The 14,177-nt window shown below is 29.4% G+C and overlaps 1 protein-coding gene across 1 annotated transcript; it reads left to right on the forward strand.

Moving 5' to 3' along the window:
* The first annotated feature begins 852 nt into the window (after window positions 1–852).
* LOC114318044 (vacuolar lysine transporter YPQ1) lies at window positions 853–7,242 on the forward strand. Its single transcript, XM_028264900.2, has 12 exons — window positions 853–1,242; window positions 1,383–1,425; window positions 4,917–4,943; window positions 5,049–5,144; window positions 5,233–5,339; window positions 5,435–5,600; window positions 5,893–5,997; window positions 6,169–6,267; window positions 6,380–6,400; window positions 6,511–6,569; window positions 6,655–6,745; window positions 6,956–7,242. The coding sequence occupies exons 1-12, from the start codon at window positions 1,013–1,015 to the stop codon at window positions 7,064–7,066; spliced, it is 1,155 nt and encodes a 384-aa protein (XP_028120701.2). The 5' UTR covers window positions 853–1,012; the 3' UTR covers window positions 7,067–7,242.
* The last annotated feature ends 6,935 nt before the right edge of the window (window positions 7,243–14,177 follow it).

The following is a 14,177-nucleotide window of genomic DNA, read 5'->3' on the forward strand; positions in this document are numbered from 1 at the left end:
TTTAAAAAATAAATTTTTTTGTTTGTGTTAAAATATGTAATAAATTGAATAAATTATAATTATTAAATCTATTGAATTAATCTAATTTTTTGTGTAAGTAAAATACATAAAATACCTAATAAAGCCTAAGTTTGGGAAGTAGGTTGGTTTTTTGACTTTTTTAGCCTGGAGCTAAAAATCCTGATTTGGGAAGGGCTTTTTGACTTTTTTTGTGAGAGAGGAGTGTAATGATTATGGGTTAGATTTGATGTTTTGTTTTTTGTGACTAAAATAGCCTATTTTATTTTTTGTGGTTATTTTAGCCCTAACCCACCAAAACCAACTTCCCAAACTATGCCAAAATAAGCCATTCGAATTATTATAAAAATTTTATAAAATAAACCATTCATAATGCGTCCCGTTAGTCCAAAGAGAGTCTTTCAATCCAATCCTTCGCCAACTATTTTTATAAAATTTTAAGATAAATTACAAATACACCCTTTAAAATTTACTTAAAATATGAATTGCTCCTATAGTTTGGAAAATTATAAATATTTCCCGGTCAAATTTTTTTATTTAACAGAATTAATTAAAAAAGTGAAATTTCGAACTGTTCACCCATTCAATAATAAAATTATTTGATTGATTAATTAAAATAAAATTTTAACATTATTAAAAACTGTTAATTAACTTGATGATTTATTAATAAAATAACCTATTTATTATGAAATTAGAAATTTTAGGAGGCATAATGTAATTTTTAAAATTACATGAGTTAATTTGTAATTTAAGTAAATTTTAGGGAACGTATTTGTAATTTATCCAAATTTTTAAAATAAAATAAAATAAAAAATTATATGTATAACTGGCTCCAAAGAAGCGCATTAGAGCAAAATGTTCCTGGGCGCGTCGTATTCACCTCTCTCCCTCTCTCGGCTATAAAAGTCTGAAAGATCCGTCACACTTATCATGGCATATATTTGCAAAGAGTCCAAAGTGACAGATCGAGAGAGAGAGAGAGAGAGAGAGAGAGATGAAGCCATTGAAATTTTCAGACTGTGAAAAAGAGAAGGGTTGTGTTAAATGGGTTGAGAAGTACTTCAAGGACTGTCTCTGCAACCTCAACGACCAACTCTCATTCGGTATTGGTTTAGCAAGTCTGGTTTGTTGGGGTGTTGCTGAAATCCCTCAAATCATCACCAACTTCCACAACAAGTCCGGCCATGGCCTGTCTCTCTCATTTCTCTGCACTTGGATTGTTGGGTATTTCTCTCTTTTTTCTTTTTCTTTTTTAATTTTTAATTTTTTTATTTTTTTTTTTGTGGCGAGCAATGCATAAATATACATTATTGTTTCATAATTTGATCTTAAAACTAACTTGAAAAACTTGATGGTGGGTGCAGTGACATCTTCAACCTAGTGGGTTGCTTTCTCGAGCCTGCCACGGTATATCAATAGTGACTTACCAAAAAATAATGGGCAATTATTTATCCGTGATTCTTACAACAATGCTAAGTGATCTGAAATTTATTGATTCGAATGGTTCGAATATCTCAAAACGACATCGTTTTGAGACATTTGAACTATTTGAACAACATAAATTCAGAGTACCAAATATTTTTCTAATTCTTAAATTTGGTGTGCGCGTGTGTGTGAATTTAAGTCTTTACGGTTTGGATTTCATGATTTATTTTTTATTTTTTATTTTTATGTTGGGTTAATTAGTCTCTTAATATTATTTTGAAACAAAAGAGTAGGGCCCATTAAAGTAGTCGTTTTTATAATTTGGACTTGTGTCACTTTAGTACTTGATTTTTTAATTATGACACATTTAATCTTACATTTTGAATCTTATTCTATTAGTTTGATTTTGATATTTAATTTTAGGTTTGTGTCGATTTGGTAATTGATGATGTTGATTAAGATTTTTGAAGAAAAATGATTGCTGAGTTGATTAGGATTAACTCAATGAGTTGAACAAATATATATATATATTTATAAAAGTATAACACATGTTGTTCATGTGCGTATTTTCGATAAAGAAAACACTAACAATTGTAAATTGAGACAAAATTATAAATTTATGATCAAAATTGAGCCAATTGAAATTACAAGAATCAAAATAACATAAGAATCAAAATATAAGGACTACAAATGTAATTTATCCAAAAAAATTAAGTTAAATTGCTAAATTAAAACTATAATAACTAAATTAACACAAGAGACAAATTACAAAAGTTAGGATAATTTGCCCAAAAATAATTGAAATAAGGCTCCATTTGTTTATATATACTACATGCAAGATTATTCCTTGTAAAATAATTGTGCTTCCTTTTTTGGGTGCAATTCCTGTGCTATGTGTGTGCTGGTCACTGCTCATCATAAGTCAGAAGGTTCAAATGCCCATTTTGGATTGTTTATAAGCTAATTTTTCATTTTATTTATTAACGAAAATGTCTCGTAGCTCGAAAGGGTCGAGCTCGAAACGGCTCGAAAATGGAAGAAGAGGGGAGAAAGAGAGAGAAGAGGAGGAGAGAGGGAGAAAGAGAGAGGAGAGGGCTCGTCGCCGATCGTCGCAGCAGACCGTCGCCTCGCCCAGCCTCGGTCGTCTGCCCAGCCCCGCCGACGTCGCAGCACCACCGTCATCTGCCCAGCCTCCCCTCCTCCTCCAACCGGTTTTTATGGCCCCCTTCTCTCCCTCCTCCTCCTCTTCCTCCTCCCCTCCCTCCTCCTCCTCCTCCTCCTCCCTTGTCTTCTTCTCCCTTCTTCTTCTTGTTCTTCTTGTTCTTCGTTCGGTAACAAAACCAGGGAAGAAAGAAAGAAAAAAAAAAAAAAAAAAAAAATTCAACACCAAAACGACGTCGTTTTGGTGTCGAGCCGCGATTTCGAGCCGCGGTTTCGAGCTACGTAGCATGGTCGATTTATTAATTGATATTGTACACATTATCTCTTAAAAGTAAAACATAAAAGTCATGAATTTTATAAGTTAGGATGAATAACTATTAATTTGAATCATCACCTAAATTTGTCCCCAAATTATTGAATAATTTTCCACTGGGAGTGGTAGAAAGCATATGAGATCAGGAGGGTATGAGGATGTTGGATTATAATTTTTTACAATATTTTTTTATGTAATAATTTTGTAAATTAAAAATATTTTCAGCTTTAATTTTTTCTTAAATTATTATTACAGAATTATTGTATTAAAAATTATTGGAGAAAATTCTAATATGAAAATAATCTGAAAATGTTGGTAGTGGTGGAACGACATTTCTGTTATTTCTGTTTTTGCATAAGTAATTATAATAATTCTGATATTTAAAACATGTACGTTCATGTCATTTTCAAAAATATGTGTTGGATTGGAGGCTGTAGATATACATCAAAGATAACACTAATAGAAAGAAAATGAGAAAATGTCTCGTAACTCAAATTTTGTAGCTCAAAAGTGGCTCAAATAGTCAAAACGACGTCGTTTTGGCCATTTTTATGTTGTTTTGTACTCAAAATGACGTCGTTTTGGCCATTTGAGCCACTTTTGAGCCACAAAATTTGAGCTACGTAGCATTGTCGAAGAAAATGTTTGGGACCCTCTTGAGAATGACTCCCATACTCCCAAAGTGATTTTAACCCTCTATGTATGTGTAGGGTTCATTTATGTATAATTCAAATTTGTGGAAGGTTTTGTAGGAGTGAGAGTCTCAATCATTGCTTTAATAGAATAGTCTCAGTAATTTTATTCAAAAATATTATGATTCACATCTATTTTACATTTGGGTCCATACTACTTTTTTTTCTTTCCTTTTTTCTTTTCTTCTTTTTTTTTTTTTTTGTTTTTTTTTTTTTGAACAGAGAAAGGATTACAAAACGAAAACTTCCAAAGAAAACCTAACAAAATAGACAGATGGTTGGGTCCATACTACCTCAATCAATCTCCATCACATACATAATTTCTTGAAAAATATAATTAAATTTTTTTAGAGAGTAGCATTTGTAAAAAGATAAGGAAAATGTTATAGTGCTAAATTTTCTACTGAATAAATGATTAAATGTCTGTGGAGTCCATAAAATTACAGACCCCACACCTATATAAGACATTTAATTATTTATTTGATTAAAAATTTGATATTCCTAACCTTATTCAAAAATAATAACCAGACAATTTAGATTAGACCAATCTTTACAAGGGTTAGCTTCTCTCTAGGGGCAGATTAGACCCATCCAGTTTGATTCCATGTGGGCTTTAATATCACACTCACTTTAATGCTGTGTTCGGTTGGGGGATTTGGGAAGGGATTTGGAAACGGAAATGGAAAAGGTAGGTGAAATGTGAATAAATCATGCCTATATTTCACATAGTTTCACACACCTTTTCTCTTTTCTTTTTCAAATCCCTTCCCAAATCCCCCAACCAAACACAGCATAATGGTTTATTTTTAAAAATTATATCTAACTTATTAAATGAAAAAAATTAAATTCATTAAATAAGAATAATTTCACACTGAGAGTTTGATTATTAAGTGCACTTCGGTGGAAATAAATGCAATAAAATAAAAACGTTTCGATTATCAAATCAATTTAATTTTTTTCATAAATGATACATATGAAGAATTTAATAAAAAGAATTGTTGAGATTACCAAAATGGGACCCCTAACCCTCAAATTCTCTTATGTTCAAATTTAAACTTCAAAGAAGCTTAACCTTTCATGAAAGTATCGATTTTAAGTCATATGAAAGTTGAAGCTGTACATATTATCTTCTTGATACAATTTTTGCCAAATATAAATTTAGGACGTATAATCAATCACAAAAAATATACAAATGAAACACGATTTTAATGACGATTATTTTTTTGTGATTAATTATGTGGTCAGCATTGTGCCGTTAAGACTTATTATTTTATCAATTAATTGGAAATCTTTATTTTTTGATGCAGTTGCCGACCCAGTTCTACACTGCATTGGTAAAGCCTTCTCTCTTCTTCATCATTGTGCAATTAGCCCCCCTCACATTACACATTGGTATTTTTAATAAGATTCAATTTGGTTATTTACCATGTTATATGCAGCTATACACAACAATCACAGTAATATTGGTGTTGCAATGCATATATTATGATCACTTTCTCCAATGGTGGAAGCATCGGAACATTCAAGTCAATCTGGTCATACAACATCATTCTCTTTTTGTCTCACCGCTATATTCAATAGTTTAATATGAAAACGATGTTTTGATACTTCTTGTTTTGATAGGTAAAAGATGAGTCAAAACCTTTGAAATCCGATTATGTCGACTCAAGTAGAGCTTCAACAAATACCCCTAGTGTTGAAGTACCTAAACGGAGAGAATTCTATTATACGTAATATGGAACTCCATATGTAAAATTCATCTAAAACTTTTTATCTTGTATTATGTATTCAATTTTCCTTTTTTTTTTTTTTTTTCTTGGTACAGGTCAGCAAGATCATTGGCTAGGAGCAATACGCCACCATTCCAATCTTCTTATATTAGGGCTAAAAGTGGTCCTTCTGCTTTGGAGGTTTACAGTGATTCATCATCTGAAGATGACACAACTCCAGCTCCCTCCAACAAGTCCCAGCCTCAGCGAATTCCACGTTCCGTATGTCCATAAATTCAAATTTAAAAAAAAAAAAAAAAAAAAAAAATGTCCCCTGTTTTCACAAAAATTATGAAATTTTACTACTTTCTGTGTTTGAAAAGTTGTGAAATTTCAAAATTTTTGTACAATGTTTAGAAATAGATGACATTCTTGTAGTGTTCATTACAGTCAACATGATATGATTATACATTTAACATAATATCTAATCACAATTACCTAAATTTTATGCTTTAGCTGAAATTGATGAATAAACTATTATATGTCACGTGTTATAATAATGTTTATTTGTTAGTTGGGTTATGGAACCTTCCTGGCTGCCTCAGCCAAATTGCCCATCCAAAGCCGGGCTTTAACAGAAGAAGGATACATGAAACGATCTGGGATGACATTATTGCAGGTACTTGTGCCATCATATTTTGAGATTCTGAAATCATGATATTTTCCAGATTATCAAAAAATTGTGAATGTTTTGAGACAAGAAAACAGTAAAATTGAGAACATATACTTTGACAGAACTGAATCGCCTTTTTTTATTTTTATTTTTTATAAATATGTTCACGACGAACAGGAGCATGGATTAATGCAAGACTTGGCATGGGGACAATGGTTGGGATGGTTGATGGCAGCCATATACATGGGCGGTCGAGTCCCACAAATTTGGTTGAATGTGAGTTCACAATTCATTTTTGGAGAACCCTTTTATCTATTGTCAATGTCTGTGCATAGATTTGATTTGATTTGATTTATTCTAATTGATTTGCATTGAACTGAATGACCAGATCAAAAGAGGGAGTGTGGAGGTACTATACATATCTATTTTTTCACTCTTTTATATTAAGATTGTAAGCATATACATTACCCAATCTTTGCTTGAGAAGTCTTGAATTAACCATTAATTTCTTCCTTATAGGGCTTGAACCCTTTCATGTTCATCCTTGCCCTCATTGCCAATGTCACTTACACTGGAAGGTCCTTTCTCTCTTTCTAGAGAAGAGCAATTAAGACTTTATCACCTATCTCTCTCTCTCTCTCATAATGAACTGAATAAATGCAGTATTCTAGTGAGAAGCACTGAATGGGAGAAGATAAAACCTAACTTGCCTTGGTTGCTGGATGCAGTAGTCTGTGTGCTGCTTGATCTCTTTGTATCCTTTCCTCATATTAAGTCATCATTTACAATTAGGATATGTTTGGATCAAAGATTTAAGGGAATTTATAAATTCTTCCTCAAATTATTGATAGAAAACATAGCTTAAAGTTTCTCCTCCTTTTTTTTTTTTTTTTTTTTCTTTGGAAGTCAAGGAAATCTTATTTTTTTTCAGATAACAATTTGACCTTAACAATGAATGAAATAGATCATCCTTCAGTACGTTTACTACAGGTATTTGAAGCAAAAGAGGAAGATCGACTCCATTGAAGCATATTATGTAGACCCTGTGGATGTCAAATCTATTGTATCATCATAAGTATCCATCTTTATCCATCTCTATCCATCTCATTGTGTATTTAATTATGAGTTTGATTATTTGTACTGCTCTTGATGAGGTGATTTCAACTACTATTGAGTGATTGTATATGCATTGTCTTTTTTGTTTTTTGTATTTTGTGATTTGACTTTTATATACTTGAGACTTAATAAAAAGTGTACAAGAGTGATAGAAAAATACATAAAAAAGAGGAACTAAAATATTTTTTAAATATCTCGCTTGAGTTTCATGTGTCATTTTTTCCCAAAAAATAAAATAAAATAAAATCAAGGAACTACATTAAAATATAAATAAAAACTTAGGGTTAAAAATGATAAAATTGAAACTTTATAGTAACTAAAATGAAATTTCATTAAAATTATAACTTGCGAAAGGGAGAGAAGTGGTCCAATACTTGGTTATGGGCCTCAAGCGAATTGTTGTTCACTTAATTTGTTAATGGGCCAATAAAGGTAAGAAGTAAATGGACCTTGGTGATGGCCCAATACGAACAACAATTCCGCAAACGGAATTCAAACACGGGTTTCATGGCCCAACATATTTTCGTTAAACGAAGGCCCAAGACTCGTAGCCCAAACAATTGGCCACATATTTGACTGATTTATATTTTTTTTGTATTACAGATTTTGCTTTGAGTTTGGTATTGGAGATGCTTATTTTGATATGTATATGAATTTTGTAATTGGATGTTTGAGACAGTTATTATTTTGAATGATATATGAATGAACAGATCCTATTGCTTCCAAGAAACATTTTTATTTTAAAAAAAATTATTTAAGAAATATGCTTTTGTTGATGAAATATGTTGATGACTAAAAGCTTTGGCGACCAAATATATAAGTTGGTCGCCAATGTATTTTTTAAAACAAATATTTTCTTTTCATAAAATACTTTTGGCAACGAAACAAGAGAGCTGCCACAGGATTGCTTACTTTCCACAATTACGTGACTTTGCTAAAATATATTTTTTAAAATTATATTTAAAAAAAAAATAGAAAATATTTTGGTGTGACAAATCTTTTTTGAGGTTGCTTTATTGCACATAAACTATTACTTCACCGCTAATAACTTGTAACGAACATTGTTTCAACACGAATAACCTATGACAATTAAATACTCTCCATCAAAACAATTACAGCCATTAACAATCCAATTTATCTAAAATATAATTGGTCGAACAACCAATTAACGATCCAATTTTCCATCAAGTTTAACAAACTAATTAAGCCAATTTCACATCACCAGCAGAGATAGCGCTTTTTTATTTTCGATAATTACTTAAGCATCAGAGTAATTTTTTTTTTTCTAATTACTTATTATTAATAATGCCTTGTAGGTTGTAGTAAATATAATCTGGACTGACGGAAGATTAATAAAATATTATTTGTGGGATTTTGTCTGATATTTTGTAGGTTCATCTCCAAAGTAAACTCTTCTTAAAAACTCTAGGGTGCATATATATTGTATAGTTGGCATTCGATGAGAATCATTTAGGCCTTTTGCTTCATTCCAACTTGCATCATCACCCTTTGATGTCATTAATGTTTGGCAAATTCACAACATTCTCTATCAAAAACCCCTTATATTTTTTTGGTTTGTTAAAGGCCTCAGATAGACCTAATCACTACATTATTTTTGCCTTAAACCCCACCAACTTCCATTGACCCAACCAAAGTGAGATCAACCCCCCCCCAAAAAAAGTCAACAAACCTTTTTTAATTCGCAAAAAAAAAAAAAAAAAAAACATATTTTTTCATCAGATTTCACACATTCATGACGTCTGAAGATTGGTTGAGATGAGATACAAATATTGATATACATATATGATCTCTAGCCATTATCTGATTAACATTGAACCCTTCTATTTATTGATTGGACTTTTTATATGCCAAGAACGTCATGGCAGAAGGAAAAGGTCTAAGCAACAAGTTGCATAAAAATTTTGTGGAAGCAACCAAATATAGGCCTATTTGTTGGGGCTAATTGACCTTCTTATAGTTTGTTCTTCTTTTTTTTTTTAAAAAAAAAATTTGTGTCAGAATGTTTAATATAGTTTTTACTTATAATTGATCGGGTAGATTAGCTTAAAGAAATTGTAAAAAATGTATTATCTGATAATTGATTAAATTGATTTAAAAATAATCATTTAAGATTCAACCCTCTCTCAAATCAATAAAAATGAATTTAAAAGTTGTATTTTATAAAAAAATGTAACATTTTTCATTCGCAATGCACAATAAACGGTAAAATTAAGAGTGCAATAATTAAATAAAAAATGGAGTGCCAATAACACTCTTATTTAAAAAAAAAAAAAAAAAAATTTATTTCATTCCCTTAATCGCGAATCAATTTTGGCCAAAACGTATATATATTCTATATTCGAATATTGCTTTAAGAAATCAACTTGCCAAAGAAAGGTGTGTTTCATCTATCAAAGGACAGCTTTGAAGGGTCACGCCATTCAATCACTGTCATTCACCAGCAATTTTTTTATTTATTAAATTTTTATTTTTTTAGATGTTGTTTATTTTTTATTTTTTTATTCATAAAATAGATATGCAGATAAACTACTCCAACATATCTATTAGGGAATAATTTTTTATATTTTTTTAGATGTTAATTTTTATTTTATTTTTTGATTCATAAAATGAATATGTAAATAAACTACTCTAACATATTCACCCTACGTGGAGGCCGAAACTTAAGCCCTGCGTGTTTCAGGCGGTAAAAAGTATGTTTAACCCCATTAAAAGACTATGAAAACTTGAATCCAAGTCTTGAACAAGAGATTCAAAAGCCTTATCCACTTAACCGATCCCTACTAGCAGATGTTGTTTATGATTTCATATCATTATCAAAGGGTAATAACACTGTAAACGTGACAATTAAAAAAATAATAACAGCCTGCAATGTCAAAACCATGTTCCAATACAAATGCGTTTACATATTAGGGGTTGTTTTGAAAAGTTGATAAAAAGTTGATTTTGGGCTTTTTATCAAGTTTTTTGGCTTTTTTAGAGGTGATTTGGGAAGTTAGTAAAAAGCTGACTTTTTTAATTTTTGGTTTAATATTTATTTATGGCATCAAATCAAAATAAAATGACCAACATACCCTTGCCAAACTTTGGAATTTTAAGTAATTTGTTAACATGGAGGGTATTTAGATAATTTCACAACGTAGCTTTTTTGTCACTTCCCAAATGCAAGTCCCAACATTTTCGACTGCTGGCGTTTTTCTTCCCAAGCCAAAAACGTGGCGTTTTTGGTGTCTTCCCAAAATGACACTTAGGGGTGGATTGTCTGTTTGGTCCATATGCTAATCAATGATTTTACATTGTATCTTTTTTATATTTCAGTCTCATTCTTAAATCCAACCATACATTGGAAACATGATTTGACCTTTAACAACCTCCAATTATAAATGGTTTTGGCCACCCGTTTATAAGTTTATGTACTAGATTGTGTACTTTCTTAATATTAAGGGTTGAGTATATATTTTCTTAGAACACTCGTAAATCAAATCTATTTTAAATTATAAAAAATGATTCTCCTCTTGTGCACCAAAGGGTTGCTATTTGGATCGGTATACTTATTACGTGTCTAATTACGTTGATTTAAACAATTTACTTTGTTTAAATATTGGTAGCTCATTCAAAAAAATTAATATAATAATTATTTTCATATAATTTTATTATCTTTATGATAAAAACAAATACTCTATTTTTCAAAATTATAATATAGTAAATTATATATGTGATTATAAATATAAAATTAATGTATTATTTTTATAAATAATATACACAATGCCTTACTGAAAAAAATTTAAATAGTCAAAATAAGAATTCTATGGGGCAGCAGGGCCAACAATACACACCATTTCCTATGTATGCACTAAGCAAAGACAATTATCTTTCATTTATTTTTAATTTTTTTCAAATTAAATTAAATTAAATTAACAGCGGCAATTAAAACCGACAGTTATTTAATAGCACTCACATGACATGAGGATCATTTGAGCAAATCGGGTCGATGGGATCTCTGATATCACTCTTATAATATATATTTAGAGGTTAAACAAATATATTATATTTTAGAAACAGAGAAAGCAAATTAAAAATTATTATTACTGTGTTTGGTTGTTTTTGTTTAGACGCCATAAGGAAAAAGAAGGATTCTCGTTGACCAAACACAAGTTAAAAAGGAATTTTTCATGAAAGGAGATCGCTACCGGCTCTGGGTTAAGATCACTGAAACGTTTGCCTAGCGTTCCAAATTTTGACTTAAAATAAGGCTTAAAATTTATTAATTTTATATTATATTAAAAGTTTAAAATTTTATTTTATTTATTTATTGTTTGAGGACCATTCTAAAAGCCTCCTAAAAAAATCTGTTGGGCCAAATTTTTTAAAAACATGTCGTCATTGTTAGGTCTAATTAAAAATTTATATAATTAGTCCAAACAAATATTTATGATATAATGAATCCAAATAGAGTCTAACGTCAAGATTTTAATAGAGTAAATAACTTTATTTTAATTTTTTTCTCCTCTCTTTATCTTATTTTAATTGAATAATTTTACCCTAATTTATTTTCCTTAATTTTGTTTGCCCTAATGTTTTTGCCCTCTCTTTATCATAATTTAATTGAATAATTTTGCCTTAGTTTTTTCTCCTAATTTTCTCCCAATAATTTGTGTTTTGTTATCAAATAATTAATGAATTGTGACTTATATGGATTATGATTGTGCTATCAGATATCATATTACAATAATATAATCATTTCGTTATCAAATATCAGCGAATTATGTTGTTTGTATTGATTATTGCTAAATTATAAAACAAGACCCCATTTTATCTTTTTTTAGTCTTTGTAATGATTTTTTCGTATTTTTATGTATGATAATAAATTTTAATGATTATATGTGTAAGGAAACTTTTTATAGCTACTAAATAATAAAATAATTATTGATAACTTATTATTTTATCCGTAATTTTTTTTAAAAAAATAATATATATATATATATAAAGGCCCACTTTGAAAGTTCCGTCTAAAGTCTCATAAATCTCAGAGCCGGCCCGAAGGAGATGGATCAACCACACATCAAATGAAGCAAACTTTTAAATGTGGGGTCTCAAAAACTTTATAACTACAACAACAACAACAACAACAAAAAAAAAAAAAAAAAAAAAAAAAAAAAAAAAAAAAAAAAATGGTCCATTTTTATCATAAAAGCTTGAATAAAGGACCATTAAAAAGAAAGGGTGTCACGGTATGAGAGGTTAGAGTGAACAAATCACTACTAACTTCTGAAAGGTTCATATTATCTGTAACTGGAAAAAAGTGTTAACTTATGGTTCCCACGTATCTTAATGCTAAGTTCTATATAGGAGTAGTGTAGCTTTCAATGTGCCATTGCACCACCCAACAAAATAAAAAGATTAAAATTTAAAAAAAAAATGTATGGAAGCAAATATAAATAAACAAAAGAGGGGTTGTAAAGCAGAGAGTTGAACTACGCAGTAGATAATTTAAATTTGATTTAAAAATTTAATGAGTTTGGAAATGTGTCATAATTGACTTATTTATCTTTAGAAATGATCTTGATTAAATTTTAATTGAGCTAACCTCGAGTAATTTTATTTTATTTTATGTAGTACATATAAATTTATGGAACAAAATATATTGTATATATTTGTTTAAGTTTGAATTGAATACTTAGCTTTTTTTTATAACATTTATGTTTCCTATTTTTATTGTCATTATTTTTTATGTGGGGAATTGGAAACTAGAATTTGTTTGGTAAATTGTTTTTTATTTTTAGAAAAGTAAAATTATTTTTAATTTTTTTTGTTACAAAAAAAAAAAAAAAACAGTGTTTGCACTGTAGTTCTCAGAGATTACTTGAACAAAATTCTAATCACAAAAGAAAAAATAAGAGAGAGAGAGAGAGAGAGAGAGAGAGAGAGAGAGAGAGAGATTAAGCCAAACATATATAACTTTTCCTTGATGCCAGCAAAAAAAAGGTCAAAATCTCTCTCGTTATGCTCTGTTTAAATTTGGAATTTGCTAAGAAAACAAATTGAAAAAGAATCCTTTCCTCTCAAAATTAATCCTATCAAATTTTAGCGTGGATAATTAAGTCATATTTTTTTTATAATTTATTATGAATTCTTTTAATTCTGTATAAGTATATGTTATTCCAAATTTATCTTTTTCATTTAAAAAAATAATTTTATAAACCGTTTATATTTATTTAAGCTACATACATATTGTAATTCTAATTTCATTATTATTATTTTTTATTATAACTTATTTAAATTACATACGCATCAAGATCTGAAATTTTTACCCTCCTCATGCCACGTTCCAATATTATTATTTTTTTTAAAAAAAAAAATTTCACAAAGAGATGGGTAAGGCTTGAACCCATAACCATTAATTTGCAGTAGGAGGACTCATATTACGTAAGCTAAGTACATATTGTGGTGTTTTGAGAAATTGGGAAAAAATTAACTTTTTGATTTTTTGGCTTTTTAATAATTTTTTTTTGACAAAAAATTGGATTATTTTGGATAAAAAAATTGATTTTTTTGACAATTTTCCAAAAGACCCCATTATAATGTTACTATTATTATTTTTTATTCTCACTCATTTAAATTACACACATATCACATGCCACACATTAATATATATATATATATATACACATGGATATATGAGTAATTTTTTAGATAACAGGAGTTGCAGACCGCGTGAGAGGATAAGTATTATTTTATTATTTTTTTTTTTCATTTTTGTATACCGCGTGAAAAGGATGTGCAAGTGAATGGCTTCCTCTGATAAAATTTTCACGCTCTCTTTTCTATTTTGTTTTTTGAAAGGCCTTGCTTGGAGGGAGATTAATATAGTCAGAATTTTTTTTAAAATTATTACAAATTATTATATTATTTTTTTACTTAAAATATTTTTAAAAAATTAACTAAAATAATCAATTTCAAAACAAGCCCTGAAAACCACATTTTGTTTGGTTATGTGATTTTGGTGGCCCTTTGGTTACTCCGTGACCTCCAACCGCTAACTCCGACAATCA

The sequence above is a fragment of the Camellia sinensis genome, chromosome 3 (genome assembly GCF_055761805.1).
Source record: "Camellia sinensis isolate YWXY chromosome 3, ASM5576180v1, whole genome shotgun sequence".
In the NCBI taxonomy this organism is placed as follows: domain Eukaryota; kingdom Viridiplantae; phylum Streptophyta; class Magnoliopsida; order Ericales; family Theaceae; genus Camellia; species Camellia sinensis.